Genomic DNA, 26,908 nt, shown 5'->3' with positions numbered 1-26,908 from the left:
ACAGCAGTGTGTGGCTTTGCAAATGTATGCAACAAATACCTCTATTCCGAATCTAAAATGTTGGAACACGCTTTAAACACGCTTTTTGTGCTGACCAGCTGGAAGAATATTTGCATTGTTCTATGGACCCAAATTTTAGGGATGTCTGAACTGAATGATAGTGAGACTGTTGAGAGAGCTAGTCTGTGTGTGAGCAGACTAGAAGTTCAACTTTTAGAAGTAGTCCAGCAGAGAGGCTGGGACTGGATCATTTTTTTTTCTGACAGCAGAGAACTGTGCAACAAATAGCCATGAGGATGGAAAATCTGTATTGTTATATTGTGCTGGATAATTTCCTTCACAGGAGGAATCGCGTGTTATCCTTCCTCACTTGACAAGTAAAAGTGGCCTGGAAGCCCTAAAACACACCTTGGCAAGTGAAATGAAACCTTGTAAACTTTCAATTTGATGTCGATCTTTACAAAATGCATTTTAACGTGTGTGAAAAATGGAAAAATTGGTCCTGCATTAAAAGGTTTAAAGTGTAAGCAAAGCTTAAAAGTAAAATTTAACAAATGCAGTCCTGTGTCCATACAAATGCTGTTACAAGTTCCCTGTATTAATGTTATTGTCAGCAAAAGACCCGCTCTGCGCATGCGCCAAGGAGGACGAGCGCCCGCATGCGCAGAGCACGCCCTTCTCACGGACAGACGCGCCGTATGGCGCACCGGAAGTGATGTGCATACGCCGCAGAAAGACGCGCCAAAGGGCACACAGGAAGTGACATGAGTGATTGACTCACTTCCTTATTTAAGCCCAGTTCACGCCCATTAGTTGCTGGTTTGTCTTTTCAGCTTGAGCGTGTTCCTTGTATCCTGTTTTGCCTTGTCCCGTATGCACCTGAGCTCCCTGGATTTTGACCTGTTCCTGTTTGACAACCATCCCTGCTTGCTGCCTGCCTTTTTGACCTCGGACCGTTTATTGGATATTTTTCTGCCTGCTCCCTTTTGTACCGCATCTGATCTCCTGGCTTATGACCGCGGCTTGCTGTGACCTCGATTACTGGATTTCCCTGAGCACTCGTGCCACTCATTGTCTGCCTGGCCTCTGCCACCAACATCAAAGGCCACAAGACACGAGGTGCAAGAGAAGCCTCCTCAAACATTCGCTCTCCCTACCAGGTACGTGATAGTTATTGCAATAATCAGTAGCAAATACCTGGTGATCCTGCCAGGGGCGTTGTCTTCCTGTAGTAATATGACCCCACTCAGCTCGCAGGCAGGGATGGTCAGTACTGTCCTTCAGTTTTTTGACTGGAGCTACTGGATGTTGTGCACATGCTTGGCATGCCTGTAGTCCGATTTACTGCCCTGCTCTGCTTGATTGTCATAGAAAGGGAACACATTTCCCCACTGTCCCACCCTCAGGCAATGCAGATATGCCACCTACTCTCAGGAAAAGGGACAGGCAGAAAGGTTGTGCAGTTACGTTAACTTGCAAAAACAAATGCAAAAAACATATGCAGTGATTATTTTCAATAAAAAGGATGCTTATTAGACTATAACAAAGTTATCTGGAGTATGATGCTCTGCTTTCCTTTATTAGACATCACCTATACTATAAGTGTTTGGGAGATTTTAAGTGTAAAGTTACATTTTAGGGCTTGGACTATAAGGAGGTTGTATGTTATGGTCAGTTGAAGAGTAAGATAAAGAGTAGGGATGAAAGCATGCCACAAAAGCAGATCCTCGGCACTGAAAACCAATTTACTATTCATTTCTATCCATCTTTATTTAACTATATGCTGCTCTGTGGGCTAAACAAAACACATACTCTTGACAGAAGTTTAACAACTCACAGTTTGGTATGCTGATTCCCGCTGGGATGCCACTTCCACTGAATGTGACAACATCCAAGGAGGTGAAGTCTGGACGGAGGAAAGTATCCTTCTCATATGAAGATGGCCATGGAAGTGTTGCTACAAGACACTCTGCTGCTGAGACAAGCTGGGCAAAGCGAGCACTCACCAGTTTGTTAACTACTGCAACAAAGCCTGTAAACACAGCAAAGTGTTTGTTACCAACGAGAAAGAAATAAATGAACTTTGCACATTATAATAATACTCCTTGAAGATTTAAACCCTTTCTTTTCCAAAGCACTGCACAAAAGGTTGCTCTGTCTAGCATTTGTTTAAATGATGTCATACAAATCTATGGTTACAAGTGGGTAGTCTAGGTACCTCTAGGCACTACAAGCCATTCCATAGGTTTCAGTAAGCTTACAGTTGCACACACTCACATCTCACGCTACATTCATTGCATATGTTAGCATACTTCTATTCCTCTTCTCCAGGCCCATGTTTATCAAGCCTGTTCTCTGAAACCCGCTAATAGTGCATGTGTTTAAAATGATCTGACATGTTAAAGTATTTGGTTTGTTATACATGTTATATGTTCATTATCTATATATGCAGGCAATGCAGTCCAATTTGTAGGTAGTGGTTCCCTTGTAGTATAATTATGTGCTCTATGGGACTGACCCAGTTTGATACTAATGTGTAGGATAATTCATTGTCTTGTGTCACAAGGTGAACCGGGCATAAATCTTTGGTTCCCTTGTACAGGGAAATAATTAATGCCACAGCAATGCCATATAATTAACCACGTGGATGTTTTGTGGCACAAGACAGTTTTGGGAAGCACTGCTTTAGTCAGATACATTTCCTGAGCAGCTGTTACTTTCAAATAGTATTTACCACAGTTTTTACATATATTTAAAAAAAAAAAACACAGAATCTTCTACTCAGAAAACTCACCTTCAAATTCCCCACGGGAACCGAATGGATCTCTATAGCTCTCAATGAATCCAATGTGACTAAAAAGAAAAATGTACAGTGAAAACATTTTTTTTTCATGATATACCGACTGTGGTTTAGATGCTAACTCTTTCTCTTTTACTCATTTCTGTGTATGCCTGCAAGGCACGTTTAAAGCTGAGCTCCACCAAGCAGCTGAACGCACAGCTGAAATACATATAAGGGAGCTGTTTTTGCCAAAGAATCTGTATTTCTGCCTCTCCAGTGTGGAAATTTAAACAAGCTTGCCAGACAATACAGCCAGGTTTGTAACCTCATGGTCTGCAGCAGTTAAGCAATGCAGCTAGGTTACCTCCTTTCCCCTAAACTGTGATTGGACAGTGGACGAGGAGCAGCAACAGTTCACCCATATGCTAATACTGTTCTTTCCTCCTGTCAGTAAGTTTGTTTTTTACCACACACCTAGCTCCCAGTTCTGTGCTCTTCCTGTCTGAGGGCTATAAACCAAGTCAAATTCAGGAACTTAAACCAGCTGCATTTAAAATAAATTTCCTTGTTTTTAATGCATACATTGGGGTTGATTTACTAAAGGCAAATAGGCCGTTCACGTTGGAAGGGAATCTGCACTTAGCAGGGGAAGTTTGCCCTTAGTTTAGTGAATGACGGGAAGCTCTGCTGACTTCCATCGCCCAATCATGCTTAAGAAGAATAGCTGTTTTTTAAATTTCCTTGCACATAATTGGGTATTCTTTACTAGAGCTGCAACAACTAATCGATTAAAATCGATTACGAGAATAGTTGTCAACTATTCTCATCATCGATTAGTTGGTTGGGGAATAGGAGGGGGGGGAGAGAGAGATTTATACAACCAATCGATTAGCTACCCGATTTTTTTCCCCCCAACTAATCGATTATGAAGATAATCGTTAGCTGCAGCCCTATTCTTTACAAAGTGAAGTTTCACCACATTCACTAAGCTAAGGGAAACTTCCACTGAAAAGTGCAAATTCCCTTACAAAAGTGACCAGCCTATTTGCATTTAGTAAATCAACCCCATAGTGTGAAACTACAGGCTCACCACGACTGCTAGCCTTGGTGAGACATATACATTTAACTACACAACATCTATACAAACATAGGCTTTTGTCTTTTGTTTCTGACAATTTAAAATATACTTCCAATCCTTGATGCCACAAATTACTACATGTCAGAGGTAAGACACTGACATTTGCCCTATTTGTTTACTACAAACAATTTAATCACAGCCCTTTCCATTAACATTCATTCTGCATGCTTTATTTTACAGGGAATGTGTATTTTTTTTTTTTTTAATATCTGCATTAGGCCTCATTCACACACAACACAAAAGCAAAACTGTATTCATATTTGTAAATGCGTATATACGTGAACTGTATGCTATCCCAGAATGCATAATATTTAATAGAAACATTAATGTACTGCACGCGCGTAAAATAAGCAGAAATTCCGAGCCCGGACACATCTCAGTTCCAATTTTTTTGGGTGCTTCTCTATGCAGCAAAAAAAAACTGCTTCGTACGCAGCTATGTGTATGGAGCCATTTATTTGCATATGGCAAAAAATGCTGCGCGCATCTATGCGCAGCGTATTATGCAGCAGTGTGAATGAGGCCTTAGTTTTAATCTATATGGATGGAATATGGATTCTTAGCGATTGTAAAAGAAACTTAACAACCAAATTTGTGTTTTCTAGCGAGAAAGTACATCAGTCTCTGTTAATGTATAAAAGTAGCTTTTTTGTGAAATAAAGATTTTTTTATAAAAAAACAAATAAAGGTATACAAACAGTTCAGTTTACAAACTTGCAAATAGTAAAACAAAATTGAAGTGTATTTAAATGCACAAGTGTTTTTTTCCATAAGGGTCAGACCCTCTGCCAAGTTTTTACTGTGGTCATAGTGCTATCATAGGAGCAAGAACTGAGAGGAAATCATCCAATGGGGACAACTGTTAAGATGGAAATTCCCAATACTTTACGGGTATTTTCCTACTTCCTGTTGTGTCTCCAAGACACAATAATAACCTGAGAGGGGGATTTAAAGAACTCCAGGCACACATTTTATTAACCCTTCAAGTAGGGTTACCTCTGCACTGCAAGGGTTAACTGCTCATTTTTGCCTAGGATGAAAAAAATAATGTATGCTCACCTGAACCTGGTTGTTGGCTGGCTCTTAGACCAGTCCCTTGAGCATCTCTCCCCCTCCGCTGGAACAGTCTAAAGGTGCCCATACACTGCTCGATTCTCGTACGAGAATCGCGGGAAATCCCGCGATCGTACGAGAATCGAGCAGTGTGAACGGAGACGTGCGACCGTTTCTACTGTACGGTCGCACATCTTCCGTCGAACCAGCATGTTCGAAAACCAGCCGGGAATCGTACGATTCTCGGCTGGTTAGAACAGTGCTCGGAAGACAAATGCCGAACGGGCCGGTGTGCGCACGCGCACACTGCCCGTTCAGCATTGCGGTCATCGGAAGACCGCCCCTCAGGGGGGTGGGCTTGCGATGATCGAGAGTGCAATCTGCCTGTCCAAGATAGGCAGATCGTACGTTTTTTTAATCCCTGTACAACCATCGCAAGACTAAGGTCTTGCGATGGTTGTACAGTGTATGGCCACCTTAAGGATCCTCGAGTCATCACGTTCAATATACTGTGTACAGGACGTGAAGACGCTGAGGGATATACCATCACAGTTTGGAAGACAGGCTGCAGGGTAATTGCTGGCTCTGAGAATCATCGGGAGAGTATAGACCTTTTTTTTTCTATTGTACCCTAGGCAAAAACAAGCAGTTAACCCTTGCAGTCCGGGAGTAGCCCCACTGCAAAGCTTAATACAATTTGTGGCTGGAGTTCTCCTTCCCTACTCTATCCAAAACAAAACAAAAATTTGGCTATACATAAGCTTCAAAAATACAATCAACAAAAAAACCTTTCTTTGATGACCACCTGCTACCTTTCAGCCCTCAGGCCTCCTTGGCCTTTAGATTCTCACCTCTCTACTATTGGTCCTTTGTCCTGCACCCAGTGTTTGGACCCTTCCTTATGAGCTTGGATGGATCCTTCTTGAAAACTGCGTCCATATTCTTCCAGCATCTTTCTTTGGTTATCATTGGCAGCATAAGCCTAAGGATTTGGTATTACAGAGAAACTCACATTAAGTAATGAGAATTACAGAAGACAAGTGTGTAGATGATTGAAAGGTTTGCAACCCAGAAGTTTTATTTAAAGGTCCCAGGAAGGAAGAGACCATCTTGCTAGGTTAGACACATACAGTCAGATGGATTTTATTGAGATTAATTAGGATTTTAGGACTGGATGTCACAGTAGCTAATTAATGAAAGTATTCACCAATTAATTTGGAAGCAATATAATGTTATTTCTACTATATTTAAACAGTTACATTTAATGTTTATTTAGTCACAGTTTGCATTTTAAAAATTGGCATGCTTTAAAAATTCACGCAAAGAATAAAAGTTCTCACAAAGATAATTGTATTTGTACCTTTGCCTTCTCCAGGTTTTCCCTCACTCGAAGAAGTAAGGCAGAGTAATCACCCCTTGTGATAATGATTTCATGACTCTCAAACTCAAACGATCCCAAGAGGTTTGCAAGATCAGATGACTTTTCCGCAGATCCTAGTTTGTGACACAAGAATAATAAAAATGTGTACAAAGAAAATATAGCATAATACACACAATACATGTCTATGCCTGGAAAAGTGTTGATCAGGTATGTAACGTTAAAAGCAATGCTGTACCATGTTAGGAAATCTGTGAAAAAAAGACTTCTGTTCATCTTTATACATAAGAAAATGAATATAGGTGTTAATTCAAACAAGTGTCAACTTAGAAGCTGAAGTAAGACACTACCTCACTGCTCCGGCCAGGCAAGGTAGCTTTGCTAGAGATATGACTCCTTTTGAGAGGGCCTACCCCTCCTGACATGTCATATCTTGGCTTTATGCTTTAGTGTGTTCTACTAAACCAGCTCACACTGAGACACTGAGGGTAACTTGGGAGAAGGAGCTATATCTGGAAATTTCCACTGAGACTTGGGAAGATGTTTGGCTAGCAACACACAAAAGCTTAGTGAGTAGTAGAACACAGGAAACCTAAATTTTAAAATCCTCACTCGCTGGTATAGGACCCCAGTACTTCTTCAATGGGTGGACCCCAAGGTGTCAGGAGATGTAAATCCGATCGTGGAACACTGCTCCATATATATTCTGGTCGTGTCCCCTTCTTCAGCCTTATTGGAGGCAGTTTCATGATCTTATTTGTCAAATCACTGGAGAGCAGCCGACTTTTACACCGGGTGTCTATTTACTACATCTCCATAATGGGGATGCTGTGGGGCCACAAAAATCCCTTAGCAAGCATCTGATAAATGCAGCCAGATCACTGATACCCAGGCTGTGGAGGGACACGAGGGCTCCTACAATAACCAAATGGGTTCATCCCCACGGGAGTCCGTCTGGCTATATACATCCAGTGCTTGCTACTCTACTATCCCATTCTATGGTTTCCCTCTGACCTCTCTGTACTCCTGCTATGCAGGAATCTGATCTTCCCAGTCTCCCTCTTCCCTTATTCTACCTATTTGGTAGACTGAAAGTTTGATTCTATGTGCCCTCCCATTCCAAAGGAACTCTGAGAGCAGGTAGAGATAGAGGTAAATTCTTCCAAGCTGAGACGGCTTTTGAACTGGGCAATGACCGGGGAGACATTGAGAGTCATGAATTCTGCGACAGAGGTAGAAATAGTCAGGCCCAGATATTTGAGTGCTGAAACCTGTTGCAGTTGTGCATACTGCGATATTGCGGAGTGATTCAATGGTTCTAAGGGGAGATATTGGGATTTGTTCCAATTAACAGACAGCCCTGAGTATGTAGTGAATCTTTGTAAAATACCAAGGGACTCTACCAGCGACTGATCCATATCCGCAAGGAACAATATCATGTCGTCTGCATATAAGGCCACCCATTCCTCCAACCCCCCTACGCAGAGGCCCCTGACCTTGGCTTGATCTGGACCTTCCTTTCATTTGCCGATTACACTCTGCCTTGCCTGCATGTTACCGACCCGGCCTGCTCCTGCCTCTGTCTGCTGATTTGTACCTCGCTGCACGCCTGATCGTGACCCGGCTTGTTCCTTAGTTCGGCTCTGCTCTGCACCGTTGAAAGCTTCACCCATTGCTGACGTCATATTCCAGGAAGTGACTGCCATCATCGTCCTACAGACTGGTCCACCTGCATCTCCAGCTCCGAGTGTATCCACTTCATCAGGCACTTGTGCCCCTCTTCCGTCCCTACACCCTCTGTCCATCATTACCAGGGGTGTTTGTACAAGAGAAGCAAGGGAGGCCGCCTTGTCATCTTAGGCTCTCACCAGGTACGCGACAGTCTGTAACCTAAATACTTAGTCTTGATGATTTTCTAACAGCACTGTACCAGTCAATCACTCTGATGGTTTTTCTGAGATGTGTCATTTTCTATTTTGTTTGTATGGAAAATCAAAAATTTAATAAACATTTATTGGAAACAAAAGTCTTTGCCTCACTGTGCGTGCAGATGCACTCACACCTGCCTGCTGCCATCCCTGAGCAAGCTCTGCACTTGTGGTGCATGATCCGGCAGATGAATCAACCTTCAAAGACGGTCCTGGCGCTTGCTGGACTTTCTTGGGCACCCTGAAACCTTCTTCACAACAATTGAACCTCTCTCCTTGAAGGTCTTGATGATCTGATAAATGGTTAATTTAGGTGAAATCTTGAGGTGCCCATACACTGCACGATTCTCGTACGAGAATCGCGGGAAATCCCGCGATCGTACGAGAATTGTGCAGTGTATGGAAGGCATGCGACCGTTACTGTACGGTCGCACGTTTTCCATCGAACCAGCATGTTTGAAAACCCGCCGGGAATCGTACGATTCTCGGCGAGTTGGTGGCCTGCTGGTTCGACAACTGCCGAACGGGCCGGTGTGCGCACGCGCACACTGCCCGTTTGCAGTCAGCGTAAGCCCGCCCCTCATTACAGTCATCGCAAGCCTGCCCCTCAGGGGGCGTGGCTTGCGATGATCGAGAGTGCGATCTGTCCGTCCAAGATGGGCAGATCGTACGTTTTTTTAATCTCTTTACAACCATCGCAAGACTAAGGTCTTGCGATGGTTGTACAGTGTATGGCCACAGTTAGTAGCAGCAATATCCTTGCCTGTGGATCCTTTTTTTGTGCAAAGTAATGATGACTGCATGTGTTTCCTTGCAGGTAACCATGGTTAACAGAGGAAGAACAATGATTTCAAGCACCACCTTCCTTTTAACCCCTTCGTGATGGGAGACGTACAGTGTACGTCCCGGCACTTTGTGCCTATATGACTGGCCACGTACACTGTACGTGACGAGTTAGATCAGGCTTTGTAATGCTGGTAACAGCTGATTCTCAGCAGTTACTGAAAGTATATTACTGCTGTGGAAGAATCACACAGCAAAAATGTAAAAAGTGTGTGAGTCATTTATGAACAGAAACTGAAAACTAGCTCAGTCATGAAGGGGTTAAAGCTTCCAGTCTGTTATTCTAACTCAGTCAGCATGGCAGAGCGGTCTCCAGCCTTGTCCTCGTCAACACTGACACCATGTGCTAACGAAAGAATCACTGACATGATGTCAGCTGGTCCTTTTGTGGCAGGGCTGAAATGCAGTGGAAATGTTTTTTTGGGGATTAAATTCATTTTCATGGCAAAGAGGGACTTTGCAAATGATCTGATCACTCTTAATAACATTCTGGAATATATGCAAATTGCCATCATACAAACTGAAGCAGCAGACTTTGTGAAAATTAATATTTGTGTCATTCTCAAAACTTTTGGCCAATTCTGTATGAAGGATGCTTGCATTTCATTTTAAATATTTTACTGAACCTCCTCCTTTTCTCAACCCTTTTTCTTACAATGTCTTCTGTATTTTTGTTGTCATGCCAAGTTTTTATTCTGATCATTGTACTGCTTATGTACCTTCTTTATGCTCAATAAAAATCAAGTAGAAAAAAAAAACCTCAGAGGCTGAGTAAAATTAATGAAGCAGAGAGGCACATGTATCCCACAAGCAAATGGTTTGTTACTGCTAGACTAAAAAAAATATTATTGTATTCATGAAGCTCCCACCTTCTTTGGTAACAGATGCCAGTCGAACCTCAAACTTAGATCTGCCTCCTTCATTCTGAGTTTTAAACAGTCGAGTATTGTAGGCACTAAGGTTCTGGAGAGAAAAACAAAAACGAACAGGGTCAATCTCAAAGTACTTCCAACAGAAGAAAGATTATAGAAACTGGGTTGGCAACAACTAATATAAAAATAACAACTGTAACTATGTACCTTTGAGTCAAGGAACCTCTGAATCAGTTCTGCATCTTCCATAGTGCAATTTCTAGAGAAATAGGTGGTAATTCCCTATGACAAACAAAGGCAAACATTAACATGTTGTCCCTACACCATAGTCAACTCCATGCAATGCAGCAGTTGGGAAGTAGAGAAATGGGTCTGAATTAAATGGAATTAGGAAACTTCAATTTGCTCTAGTTTTTGTGGGATAAGTGGACTGTTCCTCAATCTTCTGTTGCTCTGATGTTTTGGGTTCAAAGAAGACCATGCGGATGTTTCCATCATGGGAAGAGTAAAGCAGAAGAAGAACATGGGTCACTTTTAAGTATACAAGTTTTGATTGACACTAGGCAAAAGTGGGGTATGCCAGTGTTGCTATTTCCATGCCAAGTTGGCACATTATGAGCAGCCCTATGATCTTTTGCTTTTAATAAGTCTTACGCAGCCATGGACAGGATTGATAACCACAGATGCAGTATCAGATACACTGTAATACTGCTAAAGTCTAAAATTTGAGTGTAAACAGAGTTCACCACAGCATCATTCCTTTCAATGGTGCAGGCAGGCAGGCTGGCTGCCAGCACAGTGGAAACAAATGACACTAATCCAGGGAGGTTGGGATCCATTAAGAAAAGGATGGAAGTTTGCCTCTGTCCAGACCTGTTCCAACTTCTGCGTTCTGCCATGCTGCAGCTGCTCCTGCTATGATGGAAGGACATTTTAAAATTAATGCGCTGCCCTAACGTACCACAACAATACAAACAGGCCCTAAGAGTTTGTGACCCCACACCTTCAGAGCTTCTGTTTAAGTCCTCCAAAAGTATTTTCATAAATGGAAAAAAAACTCAGAATGAAATTATAGAGTACAATAATCCAAGGTTGAACCGTATCAAACGCATGTATGTTTTTAAGCTGCTGAAATGCAACAATTATGTAGAAAGGGATACATTTAGCATAAATATTCCACGCCAATAATGTGCTTATAATATGCAAGTACTGTATTGAAAATGTAATATCTATGCCTTTAAAGTCAGTAAATTCCACAGGTGAAAGACACAACTCACTATGCAAAGCCACATAAAAGCAGAAAAAGCGTCTTACCTGTAAAAAAAAAAAAAAAAAAAAAAAGAAAAAAAAAGAAAAGAAGAAGAAGTAGAAAAATTAAAACCACAATTTTCCTTCCCTTATGGGATGAAAATTTTCCAGGGAGTTTGTTCAAACCTTGCAGGAGGAATTTAATATTCCTTACAATATATTCTACTAATATTTGCAGTTAAGTCATGCTTAGTCTATATGTGGAAATGTAATTCATTTTTATATTTACAAACCCTGCCAAGACTTCAACTGAGAGGGGTTACATTTACCATTTTATCAACAACGGATTTAATCAAATAAATTTGTACGTGAATCTGTAGTGAAGTAAAACAGTTTAAACTGTTAATGTATGCACACAAAGGTACGTAGAGAGTCTCCTAGGTGGCACAAGAAGCTGCAAATTCCAGAGCATTATTATTTATGTGCAAATATTGACTTAAACTACGAAGTGGGGGCTTTGGCCCATATCTTGCTATTGGCTACTAAATGTTATGGGCAGCCTAACACAAATATGTCCCCACCCAAAATATTTTCTTAGTGATGAAAAACCAATCTCAAGAAAAGTGTTAACACAAAATAGAAAGAAAGAAAATGCAAGCCATTATATCGCTGTGCATTCCCCGGGTACTGACCTGGTCCCCCAGTCCTAGCTGCCTCTCACGCGGTTCCAGAGAGTACATACGTTCTTCAACGATTTTCCAAAGACCTGCCATTCCTTCTGGATCCTTAGCAAAAGCATCACTTGCCCGTATTAACTTTTCTAGCTTCTCCTGGGGCAAAAAATTGTCAATTATTAATTAAATATATATATATTTCATGATCTGTGGATAATTTGTGTTAGTCATTGCTGAAACCAGAACTTACTTTGGAAATGTTGGGGACAAATTTAGTATCTCCAAAGGACTTGTAGTTTCCCATGTTTGCAAAGAATCCAGCAGCATACACCAATAGAGCCTGCGGAGATAAGGGGAAAAATCTAAGTGAAAATCTAAGTGAAGATAGGACATATACTAGGTACAGTTATACATATCCCAGCATAAAGAACTCTATGCCCACTGCTAGAGATTTCAGGTATGTCCACACAGAAATAATGTAATTTCCATGACCTTTTTTCTGCATTCTGTGAACAGAACTCACAGTGCCTAGAGGTCACCCTACTGATGAAGTCATTAGATTTCCGTGCTGGTTTGACATGTGCCAGTGTTTTTGAATTTAATGTTCTCCTGTAAAGAATAAAATAACCTTTTTTCACCTAAAAGTTGAATATTGGAAAGTCAAATGCTATACCAGGACACTGTCACTTTCACAAACTTTCTGTAACTGCCATGAAAATCATTGCTTTTTCTCTCTAGTATCTCAGCCGAAATCTTACTCACACAAAAGGATTTTTAGTCCATTTTCTTTGTGGACTTTTCTCTACTAGATGTGTTTCATGCAATCCATGTTTTCATTAGCCTGTTTCCACTGATACATTGCAGTGTGTTTGATAACACAGAGCCCATAATAGAAGTCACCAGCACTCGATGATGTGTGCAAGAAGTAAAGCACTTTTTATTCAAACTTCACATGCGTCAAACAGCCAACGTTTTGGGGCCACGCAGGGTCCCTTCTTCTGGGCGCCCAGAAGAAGGGACCCTGCGTGGCCCCAAAACGTTGGCTGTTTGACGCATGTGAAGTTTGAATAAAAAGTGCTTTACTTCTTGCACACATCATCGAGTGCTGGTGACTTCTATTATCAACTGTATCTGACAAGGCGCCATCCGTGTTGTCACTTCAAGCACCAACCTCTTACTTAAGGTCTGTACGCTGCATGGAGTGCAGGCGATTTCGTATTATTGTTAACACAGAGTCTTGCAAGCTTAATTTGTACACACTAACCGCAGTTGCCTATTCAAGGAATTTAAAAAAAAAAAAAACACAACATGGAACACACATAAACCCACGTATTCTGGTGAATATGCAACCCTTCAAAATATTTATCTGCTTTCACGTGCAAGTCGCTGTTCAGTGCATATTGCAAGGGCAACCCTAGGTTGAGAACTATGGCATGGTCTTTTCTCCAGTAGAGAGAAAGTTCTGGCTGATAAGTTTAAACCTAATGGATTGACTTTATATTCAATGCTGGTGTCCTGATGACAAATCAGGGATGTGGACATTTTTTTAAAAACTACTTGTCCAAGGGCTAAAGCGGGGGCCAAATCTACTTTTCCCAATACAAAAAAAAATAGTTTTAATCAAAACTAAGGATGCACCAATACCTGTTTTTCGGTATCGAGTACCGATTTTTTGCTTTCGGATCTCGCCGACACGGAATACTAATACCGGTGCTTCCGCTGGCATAGAGCAGGCTTCCCAGGAAATCAGAAAGCCGTGCAGTGGGTAATGACATCCCGCCCGGTTTCCTGATTGCCACGGAAGCCGGCTCCATGTTGTTTGGCCTGCTTGATTGTGATTAGCCAGGAAACCTGCTTCCCGGTCAATCAGGAAGCCGGGTGGCGAGTAATGACCTGATTGACCGGGAAATCAGAAAACCAGTAGGCGGGTCATAACTTGCCGCACGGCTTCCTGATTGCATGGGAAGCTGGCTCCATGTTCCCTACGGCACTGCCAGTCAGAGGAAATTTTCATCTGGCCGTAAGTTCCAAAATCGGAGAAGGTATCGGAGCATTTGGGTGAGTACGAGTACTCGCCCAAATACTCTGTATCGCAATGATACTAGTATCGGTGCACCCCTGGCCTTTAATTTATTTTTTATGTATTTTTAATTTTAGTTTATTTAACTTTTTAACTTTATTTTTTTTTAACTTTATTGCTATCACATTGGGGGGCTCACAAAAACCCTATGTGATAGCACTTTGGAGATGACAGGTTCTCTTTAGGGTGACATAAGGGTCTATTAGACCCCGAGTGTAGCCTTTCCACTTCACTGGGGAATGACAGCTGCCTGCTGAGGCAGCTGAATGTAAACACAGCAAGCAGAGGCTTGGGGCAATAGGCAGCCTGCTATTGGCCTTCAGGTCCTCCTCTGCTGATTGACAGCAGGCAGTGGGCGGGTGCAATAGCCAGCCTGCTACTGGCTAGTGCAATTTAAAATAACCAATAGCAGGCTGGCTATTGCTGAGATGGCAGCAGCGAGGGACAAAAGCCCAGGTACCAGAACGCAATTTTTAGTTGCCATGGCGTATGGGATTTGTCAAGCCTTAGTATAGGTTATGCGCTGCAGAATGTGGAAACTTCATCTTTTAGGGCCCATTCACGCCGGATCCACTGCACGGCAATGCGTTTTTCAAAAGCTGCTAACGAAAGGGCACAGAAAAATGAATGGGGCTAATTCATGCTGCTCCATTCCGTTGGAAAAAAAAATATATATATATAGAACATGCACTAGCCCATTCCCACCCATTCATTGTGGGCTTAGTGCTGTCACTCACAGTCAGCAATTCCAGCTTACATGCTGGCTGGGACTCACAGGAGCTGCTAAGTCCCAGTACTGTTATAAAAACTTCTTGGAATGAAGAACACTGTCCCTGTGCCATTTAAAGAATGGCACAGGGACAGCTCACCACTCCTTAGATGTGGTTGCTGCATTGATTTTCTTTTTTCAGGCCAAGTAAATTTTCTGTAAAAACAGAGACAAATTCTGTTGAACCTGCCAGAAATTCCAAACAGTGTTATCTGCCCTTGCTATCTTCTGTGAACTACAAAATATCTGTTAATGTAATGAAGATAAGGAAAGGGTGAGGCGTTTGTAGTGCTGGGGAGAGCAGGATAGGGGGACTGTTCCTGCATAGATGCAGTGCATTGAGTGTGTTTTGTCAACGTAGAACAGGAAGTGTGATACTAGCAGGATCACCAAGTGAGAATAAAGGCAAAAAAACAGCACCACATCTAATTATGGGTATGCTGCAATAAATAAAATTTTTGTTTTTGGAATTAGATACACTTTATCCCCATATTATATTACTATTATTTTATGAAAGTGACAAAAACTCAGTAATCAAAACTCAGGCGTTACATCTTAAAAATGCATTCAAGTACCCCATTAACAAAACTGTACCTTATTTGTGCATCACTTGGCTGTAGATCCACAAATCATCTCTGAATTGGTGCCGACACTTGACATTCCTTCTGGAGGGTGGCTTCTTTTGTTCCCCATGGTCCCGGTGTGTTTTGTAAAGTAGCCACCGTTCCAAGCTCGCTTCCATGATGGACTACAATCTCAATAAAAATTGCTCAACTAAATGTGAGATTGCAGTGAAAAGTAACCACCCTCCAGAAGGAAGGACAGTGTCAGTGCAAATTCAGTGATGATTTGGGCATCTACAGCTGAGTGATGCACAAATATGCTACATTTTTGTTAATAGTTTAGGTACAACAAATACATTTTAAGATTTAACTCCTGAGTTTGGTGTTATTTTAAGTGCTACAGTTTAAAAGGTCTACTTTGGCCTCATGCACACAGGTAGAAAAAAATGTCACTTTTAGGGCTGATTCACACCACCTACATTGCGCTGGCCTTTGTTTCCAGCGCAGCCCCAATGCAAGACAAGGCAATCTGCCTGGTCACGGATGGGCTCCGTTCATACCACCGCATTGTGATGGGAATGTGGTGGTGTGCACAGAAAAAAAGTATGGCAAGTTGTACTATTTTTCAGTGCAGCGGGATGCTATGTGGTACAAATGGCTCGCACCCCGTTGTGTCCATAGAACTGAATGAAATGTCACTTGTGACATTTTAATAAAGTTCTAACAAAAAAAGTGATGTACTGGGTCATCACACACCAGACACTGTGCGAATAGCGCAGCGTCTGGTGTGAATGGGCCCTCGGAGGCATTTTTTGTGCATTGTGGAGTTTAGATCTGTGTTTCAATGCAGAGTTCAGGGGAATAAAAATAAAATGCTCCAAACCTGCGTTTGGACAGAATCTTACAGGCATAATTTATGCATGCAAATTCAAACTGGTGGCTAGATTAAATTAATATTCTAGCCAATGGAATTTGTTTACATGCCTCTAAACACTGTACTTGTGCAAATGCACATAAAAACACGTAATTACACACAAAAACATGCTTTTTTTATGCTGGTCTAGGTGGGGGTATTTTAATATGCCGGTGGTGCATGAAGCCCCAACAGATCAGATCACATTGCAATCATCAGGAAAGAAAATATAACACACAAACTAAAGATCACTTACATGTGTGCTTGCTGATCTTGCATAAAATGTAATATTTTCCTACTGCTTCCCTATTGAGGACAGAGATAGCTTGCGTGACTTGGGCAAAGGTATGGGTGTTCCTATACAAGGTATCATATATCCTGTTTGGCCAGGCATACCCATAAAGAAAAAATTCATGTCATCAAATTGAATGCTTAATCAAGCAAACTTTGGTATACCTGGAATTCGTCCTCAGTTAGTCCCTGGCCAAGAGCCACTGCATGCAGTACTGAAGAATTCTGAGCCCTGAAAAGCCTATTCAGCAGAACATATATGGCTGGAGACTCAGGTGAAGTCTGGAACAAAACTATCAAGCCACCATAAAATGATGCCCGTGACAGGAAATGGGTATGAAGCTTCTCCTCTGCTGAAAGAAGTAAGAAGGCCTCTTCACAATCAAGCAAAGCAACTGGCAGATCATTAGGGAGAACATACTGAGATGGGGGCACCATGTTGCTCATAGTTGTTCTTCCTGAAGAAAATAAGGAAAAGAAATCATTATTGCACATATTTGCAAGTAGTACATGTGACTACATTTTTAAAGATTATTCTAGGCTAAATATGCCTAAAAGATTTTCTTATATTTAGAGGCGAGATATTTTGCTTTTGTACAGCCTTGCCATATTTGACCAAGTGAAAACAATAGTATAGTTATGCAAATGTGAAAAGACTGGGCAACAGTTGGCAGTGTATTGACTGAAACACTGCTCTGTATGTCTGACTTTATTTTTGATTGATTGGATCAAAATCATCTGCAATCAGCCAGGACAGCAAAGCGATAAGAAAGAATGAGCATCTTACCTTGGAAATACCAATTACTACTTTGTTTATAATTTCAGATGCACGACCCTTATTGTTACCATGCACATGTAGTTTTTGCAAATGTTCAAGACCCCTTCTGTCGATTGCCCACGAGTGAAAGTGGAACTGAACATATATCAGTGTGATGACACTAGCGCGGGTTAGATTTATCACGTATTGACGTAAATATTAGAAACAGAGCATACACCAGAAACACAATACAATACATGTGGCTGCATTCCGGTGTAGGCAATGTCTCCAGACAGATTATTGTTAATACTCTAAGTTCTAACACTAAGCTCGCATTCACACCTGCTTTTTCCTTGAATGCACGCCAAAGCAAGCGTTTGGCTTGTGTTCACGGAAACATGGCAAAACATGCAAAGCGCTTGAGTTGCCATTAGTTTCTAATGGCACGCCAAGCACGGCCAGTGAGCTGCGCATTTTTGCTCTGCATTTATGCGTATGAATACGCGAACAAACGTGGAAGCAGAAATCGCACAACACGTCCCAAAATCTGCTACATTAGCTTTTTTGCCACGTTTGTCACATGTTCAGGCCCCATCGAACTCAATGGGGATGCGTGCGCAAAACAGCACAGGAACGCGCATGAAGATAACACTCAAACATATAATGTGCAGGTGTGAATGCGAGGTAAAATTTATATTCACCTAGGCAGAACCCTACACTGCATATTAAGCTGGCAACAGGTTACATTCTGTTTGTACAGTCTCTGTACAGTTTTCATGATTAAATCTGTGAACCACTAATTTTTGTTTTGACTGAATATTTTTTTTAGTCAGATCTCTCTGATGCCTGCAGAAGCACACATTTGGAAATGTTGAAAATATTGATTCATAAACTTTGATTCTCCACTTATATTTTAGCTAAATTGAAAAAAGGTGGCTGAAACACTTGATTTGCAAATCAAGTCGGCCTAATTACGTCTATGCACACACCCCACAATTATCCACTCAAATGGCGGGAAACTGCTAGTAGTGGGTAAACTATGAATGTGCCCGAAAAATTACGAAACCCATTATTATGTAGGCTTCCTTCTATATAGCCCTGATTTTAAGACTGGAAAACCTGAGAGACTGGTATGAACAACAAATGAACTAGCCTCAGCAGATTAAAAATTGCAGATTGCAGTATCTATGGCTGGGCACACACCTTACAACCATCCCAAGACTTTTGTCTTGCGATGGTTGTAAGGTACTTAAAAAAACGCCCCTGAGGGGCGGGCTTCCGATGACCGCAATGCCGAAGGGGCAGTGTGCGCTTGCGCACACCGGCTCGTACGGCTTTTATCGTACGGACATGCCACAAACCCGCCGAACATCGTACGATGCTCGGCGGGTTTTCGAACATGTGCGTAAGTTTAAAGTCGTGCGACCTTACAGTAGTAGAGGTCGCACGGCTTCCACACACCTTACGATAATCTCAACTTAATTAGGATTTTCACCTGCTTTCTGTTACTTTGTAGGTTATCGAGGTACAGTCATCATAAACTTCCCCTTAGGCTCCATTCACATATAGCGTTTGTTTTACCCCCGCGGAAGACCGCACAGGACGCAAACACTATATGTAAAACAACTGCATGGATTACGCTCATTTGCGGCTATTCCTTATATTGTAAAGCGCTACACAAGCTAGCAGAATCATCAGTTACAAATAAAGGAAAGCCTGCAGAGTAATTGTAACAGGCTAAACATATTTAATAGAAAATAAAGCTTCCATATATTCACTATTTATTTTTTGGTTAAGAATCACTTTATTGTAGTTATCATACTCTTGACTGTACTGCTGTTTATTATAGATATAGTGATAATAATCACTCATTATCGCTGAGTGTTTACTCCATGACAATAGCAGTGTCCATTCTTTTGACCTGCCGTCTAGTGCTCGTAGCCACATTTCTTGTGTCAGTTAGTTACTCACACTGCTTGTGGCTGTAATGCATCCCGATTTGCAATGCTCCCTCTCATTGTCATCTTAGGTCACTCTTAGAGCCCGTTCACCACTGCCTCGCATTGCGGCCGGCTCCCTTTTTAGTGGGCAGGAGGGGGCGTGGCGGGCCATTGAAGTGAATGGTGCCGTAGTCACACCCTCCGGCCGCAATGCGATCACCCGCACAGGATCGCAAGGCACATTCACTGATGACACTAAACTGATGAGTAGTAAAAGCTTGTAAAGTGTCGACTACGGCCAATTTTGGGTATTGTAGTTTTTTGATATTTCGCGGGCGCGCGCAATTTTAAGGCTTTTTTAGCAGCGCTGAATACTGAAAAATGACATGGGCAGGAAGGGGGTTTAATACCCCGGTCAGCAAGTGGTTAAGAAAAAGTATCGGTAATTGGTATTGACAAGTGCTTGGTCTTGAAAAAGTGGTATCGGGACATCCCCAATTGTAATGTCTTGGAATTGCCTGTTTCCTGGCTCGGATTGGCCGCGTAGTCCCATAGAGAAGGACGGGGGCTGCGTACTAATCGCACGCAGCACCAGTCCTTCCCAGGAGCTGCCCGATACAGCCGTGCACGCAGCACAGGCTGCGTGAATGAGGGCATATAGTTATGCACACGCAAGTTTTCTGTTTTTTTGTCTTTCTTGTTTTTATCACAATAAAAAATATTTTGCATGTTCAAAGTGGTAAGCTTGTTGTGTAAATTAAATGATACAAACCCCCAAACAATCCATTTTAATTCCAGATGGTAACGCAACAAAAATGGGGAAAATGCCAGGGGGGTAAATACTTTTGTAACCCTTCTACCCAGCTCGAGAAATGTTTGGATGCAGCACAAGTGCTGTGAGGTTACCAGTCTCTCTCTCTAATAAAAGGAAGGACTTGCATATCAGGAGAACTTCCAGTGCTACGGTTTGTTCCTTAGGGCATGTTCACACCAAATGCAGACCAGATCTGCATGAGTTTCTGCAGTGCAGTGTGTTGTACCACGTTTTTTGATGCGTTCCGGGCCATTTTTGGTAAAACAATAATTTTGTTTTTAGTTTAAAATGGGCGTCAGTGCGTTCCAGGGCACTTGCATGCGTTTTTGATGCATTTGCATGCGTTCTAGAGCAGGTAAAATAGGGCTTGCTGCAGTTTTTTTACATGCTCTGGAACAGAACGCTGCGGTGTGAACTAGAGCCCAAAATACCATTGGAATACATTGGACGCAGTTTTGATCCGGTCTGTAATTGCTCTGCTCCTGGAACGCGCTTGGTGTGAACTAGCCCTTAAACTGTATTTCTTTTACATTCATTTTATTAAGAATATAACAACAAATTAGATAATGATACAAATACAGTTCAACAAAGATGACTATTTAAACAAAGGGCAAAAGGTGTGCATGAACAATAGGGATAAGTAACCACAATTACAATAAACAAACAGGTGTTAAAGAGAACAATAGATAGAGCTCTGATTCAGACTGATTGTTGGAACTGTCCTGTTATGATGTTTTACTATTTTGTTTGAATCTCAACCCAAGCTGGACCCGGGGTAACTGGACCTCCCTTTCTTCTTGCTCTCCTCTCTATTCCTCACTTTTTCTCTTTCTTTGCTTATTATCTACTCACTTAGATACAATTTTTGCAATTAATCTCATAACTAACTGATGTGATTAATTGTGCCCTTATCACACTGATATTTGCTTATCAGGTTTATATTGTATGGAGATGCTTGAAATGATCGGTGCATCGTATTCTTTGTTTTCATTGCTCATTAACCTTTTTTGTATTGAACAATTTTCAATAAAAAACGTATTCGATAAAAGAGAACAATAGAGCATCAAAGAGGAAGACCTGTGCCCCAAACCCCACCCCAGCAAGGCAAAACAGGGCGCATCGCCCCTGGACTCATCAGCATTTAGGTGAATAGAATAGTGAAAAGGCAAGAGAAAGAAAAGCTGTGCAGAGATCGGCCCAGGCCCATGGCCCCAGAACCTCCACAGTGTCATTAGAGCGAAGGCGGTATGCGGTCTATGTTCAAGAGATGATGGTAGTCCAGCCAGGGGGACCAAACCTTGAGGAGTATAGAATGGAAGTTGTTCTGAACAGCCACAAGCTTCTCATGCACCATAATGCCCATGACCCTCTGACTTCCAAGAAATTCAAGGTTGGCCGCTTTCAAGCTTTTGGCAGGCATCCAGGAAAATATATTAGTTAATTTCCTACTCTTTCTAAAGGTGCCCATACACCTTACAATTATCTGCAGATTTTCTGTGGTCAGATGGAAAAAGTGCAACAGATTGGCCCAGGTGGAGATTACTCCATCCACACAGTTAAGTGTAGATGGAGGAATCTGTTGCACTTTTTCCATCTGACCACAAACAATCTGCAGATAATTGTAAAGTGTATGGCCAGCTTTAGATAGGCTTAAAGTGTATTTCAGGGCAGAGTAAAGGTCCCCACACACCTTGCGATAATCGCGGGAAATCCTGCAATCGCACGATTATCGTAAGGTGTGTTGAAGCCGTGCGACCTCTACACCTGTAAGGTCGCACGACTTTAAACTTACGGACATGTTCGAAAACCCACCGAGCATCGTACGATGTTCGGCGGGGTGTGTAGCATGGTCGTAAGATAAAAGCCAGACAGGCTGGTGTGCGCAAGTGCACACTGCCCGTTCGGCATTGGAAGCCTGCCCCTCGAGGGGTCCACGTAAACACGTGTCGGGTGCGCCTACGTATGAAAACGACGAACGCGCTACACATGTTGGGTATCCCTTTAAAAACCTGCAAAACACTAAAAAAGCAAAGTGGATCTGCCAGATATGCATTGATCTCCCAAGTCCTGTTGTGGGCTCAGAACGCACAGCATTTTTGTGGACTGAGTGGTGTCAGCCCTCCCCAGTTATCTTTGTCTAAACTACTCAAGACCACCCTCTATCCTACTGTCCACAAAATGGAGACTATTCTTTCTGTAGTGCTAAGAGTAGAATTGGGACCGTTAATGAATGTCCTTGGAATAACACTGAGTGCACATTACACAGGACAGCTCTGATTTTTGGCACTTATCAGATGTAACAAAACACTTTCTGGGTTATACTTAACAGTCCAAAGGGTAGTAAATAAATGGAAGTTCATTGTTGTTGCATACACTTTAAAGCAAATCTTTCAGGATAGAGTATATGGTAGATGCTAATGCTTGTCCGCCACACCGTGGTTTTTAAGGTCCCCTCTTCCAGGACCACAGTGTCAAGAACAGTCTTCAATGGAGATATTACCAGCCCGACAAAGACTTAAATGTCAGTGCAAATTAATCTAATAAAATTATAATGAATGTGCTGCGCTTCATCTAGAACAATACATAAACAAATCTCTATAATAAATATGTGCTTAAACAATACATGCAATCAAAAAAGTGTCAACAATGAATCTTCTTATAAATAATAATCCTCTGGAAAGTTCAATCATATATTCCGTGTTTAAATATACACATATATAGTGCTCAAGATTTGTTGCAAGTGCACCACACTCTTTGTACAAAGAACTTTCACAGTGGAAGGATAAAGTCCATACGTCAACTCCAAGTATCACCCAGGTGCTCCCCCTCTCAGTGGGCCGCTCACCTTATAAATAGACCTGAACAGGTCTAGAATAGCTTTATTGGGTCTCCAATCAATCTTATTCAAATGCCATCTCTCCACAATCGTTGCACAGAAAACGACGTCAGCGTGTCATCACGACCATATCCAATAAAATATAACAACAGCCCATAGCGTAAAACCGCAAAATTAAAAAACCTCCTTTATTTAAAAAAACTACTCACATGAGGAAAGTAGACATAAAACTTCAAATAAAATGTATGCTCGACAACTCTCTCTCCGTGTCACCGTGTTCTCTGGGTGCAAAGACAGATCAAACAGGAGCTGTGCTGCCGACCATGCAATCTCTACTCCACGTCTGCGAGACTCCGCCCTACGCGTTACGTCACAATTGACTTCATCTGATGTCTGATGTCATTTTGAGTGACTATCATCATTAAATGAATAATAATAATAATAATAATAATAATAATAGAAAAACAAAAAGTGATCAAAGTTAAAAAAAATGCTAACAAATAAAAATGTAAAAAAAATTAAAACCAACCCTGCTGCCAACCCCACCATCTGCATGTGAATAAGCGCATGTGTAGGGTGTCACAGTTCCTCGTGCATTGATCCGGCGCCGAGTTTTGCCTCCTGTCTGAGGTGCTCGGCTTCCTGCCAATCCACTCTGAACCTGTTTAAAAGACCAGTGCACTTGTTGCTCGGTATTTGAGGCTCTCCTGTGTACTTTGTTATTACCCGAGTTTCTAGAGTTAATCCTGGATCCCTTGTTTCCCCTTCTGGATTCCCTGGAGAAGTCTGTGAAATGATCCTTTGACCGATTAAAAGGGCAGGACAACCCTTTCCTGGCTATAAATGGGGTAACAAGCTGATGACCTTCTCTCTGAGAGGTCTATCCATAAGGTTGGAGGCAGATATTGTTATTTCACATGGGTGAAGACACGGTCGATAGAAGTAATGCGAGTGGATGCACCAACAATACACCAATGTTGGTTGCATGACTAAAGCACTATATGTGGACTAATAATTTTTACACTGATTGAAACACTTCATGTCGACTGAACACTTTTGCACTTTAACACTATATTAATGTGGAGGACCACAAAGTCACATTAATACATTGGTTGTCATATTTTATATAGACATTTGTTTATATTCAGCTTTGCTCATGCATAGTTCATGTGTGTTTATATTATATTGGAGTTTTTAATAACGAGATTGGGATTTATATTTCTCACAGAATTTTGTGTAGATGTTTTGTGTAATACACAGCCAGCTTTACAAGTTTAAACAGAGTCCAGGTGGCTTTTGCTTAAACAGCCCCGATGCTAGCAACATACACTGTAATTTGTTAGTTGTGAAGGGGTTAAATTGAGAGCTGCAACCCTAGAAAAAAGTAGGGTTGCAACTAACGATTATTTTTATAATTGATTAGTTGGCCGATATTTTTTTCAATTAATGGGATGCAAAAAAATGTAAAATCATTACCATCTTTAATTCAAAATAAAATACACAAATGGGAGTGTTACAAAGTTTACATCAGAATAAAACTGTATGCACAATTTTTTGCAATCGCACTGCACTGGAACGCACGCCATTGCAGTATCGCACGTTGCAGTGCAGGCGATCACATTGTGGGAGGTATGTTTGGTGTGCGTGTTTGTTTTTACTATTTTGCAATTAATTTTGGATTCATAATGGATTAGTTGGTTTCGGCCCTAGAAAAAAAGTGAAAGCCATTATTGGCCTAGATTGGTGTATTAGGCATAGTCTCCTGCAGTCTCCTGGGGTCCTTTCCCATCCTCCTTTGCTACAATGGAAGACAATTCTAGCTGCTCTTGAGTCATCCCAGACCTTCCACCGCCTCACAAAGACACCCTCTAGTGAAGGAATAGGGAAGAAGACCCCAAACATTCTAATCCATCAAAGAGAGGTGCAGTTATCCATTAAAAGGAGAACTATGAGGTTAAGGCTTTTCCCCATAGTTCTCCTTAGGGTACCGGGAGGACACAAACTAGCGTCCTCCCGTCACCCTAAGCTCAGTATACCACGAGCTACAGCTCGTGGTATACTGAGACGCAGCAGCTGAAACGGATCCCGAAAAATATGTCTGGATCCAACCAGCTGCGTGAGTGACAGCTGGCTCTGCCTATCTAGAGGCAGAGCCAGCTGTACCCACCCCTCCCCCGTCCGATCCGCCAGTCAGCACTGGCGGATCGGAGCGGGGGGAATCCAGCCCCTCCCCTGTCACGGCAGAGGGCTGTGACAGGATCGAGAGGTGAGCGAAAGCCGTTATGTGATCGCTCACCTTCCAATCTACTGGGCCGACCTGTGACAGGCTCATTGTCACAGGTCTTCTGGAACTATGAGGTGAATGAAAAGCACTCACATCATAGTTCTACTTTAAAGAAAAGCTGTTTGGGAACATAATTACTTCTCATTCTGAAAATGCTAATTTCCTGGATCTGGGATGACTGAAAAGGAACAAACCTGCAAAGGAGTTCTCTCTTTGCTCTTACTTCACATGATGCATGTTTGTTCTGAGTCACTTACTCAAAGTATTGAAACCAGAGACAGACAGGCAACCATCATTTTCATGACAATGGCAGCTAACATATTTCACTCTCAGCAATTCCAGGCAACAAGTATAACCAATGAACTGCTAATGCGATGAAACAAATTACTTTATAATGGTGCTATAATCATGTTAAAGTCACACTAAACTCAGGAGTTAACCTTAAAATACGTTCAAGTACCTTAACTATTAACAAAAATGTATCTTATTTGTGTATCACTCAGCTGTAGATGCTCAAATCATCTCTGAATTGGTGCTGACACTCCTTCCTTCTGGAGGGTGGCTACTTTTGTTCTCCATGGTCCCTGTGTGCTGTAAAGTAGCCACCACTCCAAGCTCGCTCCTGTAATGGACTACAATCCCAATACAAATTTGTAAACTACACGCGAGATTAGCTATGTTCGTGTGATAATCCACTGCTAGGTTCTTCTCCTCTCTGTATACTTCCTGCTGGGGTCCATCACTCGGGAGCGCACGGCACTGCCTGTATGACATGGATACTACCCACTGGCTGTCAACTGGAGAGATCCTCTTAGGATCCAGAAGACTACTGATGTTGGCCCCAAGAGGGGTCAAGGGAACCGACTGGCAAGGGTTACTAAGCAGGTGTAAGGGTATGACACTTTATTAAAGGTAATGTATGCTCTTATCCCTGCACAGCTAACGCTATGGTTCTCTTTCACAAAAGGTCTAACAGAAGTACCAATAATTTACCTTCTAATGACACATCGTAAAGCACGGAAGTCACTCTTCCCCCATACCCACGTTTATGAATGGCCATTTATTGGCAAGTCCAAGTACAATATACAAATGTCTCCCACACATGTATAACAAATCTTTGTTCTCTAGTCTTTCTAGGGAGGCACGTGACTATCATTATAGGCTCCATGATATCACCACACACCACTCTTTACAATGCTCTCTCGCTCACCTGCTGTTGTTCCAGATGAGGCTGCTGAAGTAAAGCTACATCCGGGTTACAGCGCTATTCATTCTAAACCACGCCCCCATCACAACTATACACTCCAACCAACCAGCACGCCGCGGAGATTGTCCCAAAGAAGGCTAAGTAAGGGGCGTGGTGTTCTGTAGCCATAGAAGCGCCAGAATATCTTAGTGGGCGTAGACAGTCTGCATTGAGCCAATAACAGTGAGAGATGTGTGGGACTGACAGCTTGTGAAACCCATTGAGGAATGTAAAATCTTATAGGCAGGAGCCAATCAGAAACGCTGAAAATACAGCGTCTTTGTAGCGGTTATTGAAGGGGAGAATTGGTGTTTCAGAACGTGTAGTTATGTCATTCAGCGGAATAAGCGTGTATGGAAGTGAATGGGGCCTTAGCAGAGAAAGAGATATTGATTGAGCCACATTCATACATGCGTGGAAGCGTTTTCAAGACATTTTGAAGTATTGTTGTGTGCTTTTCAGGCGTTTCCTCAGACCTGAGCTTAGCCAACTTTAGGTG

The 26,908-nt window shown here is 42.0% G+C and overlaps 1 protein-coding gene across 1 annotated transcript in view; it reads right to left on the bottom strand.

The window, feature by feature from the left end:
- The window catches only part of DPP3 (dipeptidyl peptidase 3), a 42,876-nt gene extending 16,431 nt beyond the window's left edge, over positions 1-26,445 (bottom strand). Inside the window, exons 1-10 of the mRNA XM_018552885.1 lie at positions 26,374-26,445; positions 16,698-16,990; positions 12,167-12,256; positions 11,935-12,072; positions 10,202-10,276; positions 9,992-10,085; positions 6,334-6,467; positions 5,825-5,955; positions 2,795-2,853; positions 1,838-2,032 (exon numbers count right to left, since the gene is read on the bottom strand). Coding sequence (XP_018408387.1) covers positions 1,838-2,032; positions 2,795-2,853; positions 5,825-5,955; positions 6,334-6,467; positions 9,992-10,085; positions 10,202-10,276; positions 11,935-12,072; positions 12,167-12,256; positions 16,698-16,979 — 1,198 coding nt within the window. The 5' untranslated portion in view covers positions 16,980-16,990; positions 26,374-26,445. The remainder of the gene's footprint in view (positions 1-1,837; positions 2,033-2,794; positions 2,854-5,824; positions 5,956-6,333; positions 6,468-9,991; positions 10,086-10,201; positions 10,277-11,934; positions 12,073-12,166; positions 12,257-16,697; positions 16,991-26,373) is intronic.
- Positions 26,446-26,908: the final 463 nt, after the last annotated feature.

Source organism: Nanorana parkeri, unplaced genomic scaffold, assembly GCF_000935625.1.
Source record: "Nanorana parkeri isolate BGI_ZX_2015 unplaced genomic scaffold, ASM93562v1 scaffold99, whole genome shotgun sequence".
Taxonomy (NCBI): Eukaryota; Metazoa; Chordata; class Amphibia; order Anura; family Dicroglossidae; genus Nanorana; species Nanorana parkeri.
The sequence above is the reverse complement of the archived record's forward strand: the minus strand, read 5'-3'. Positions and strand labels throughout refer to the sequence as shown.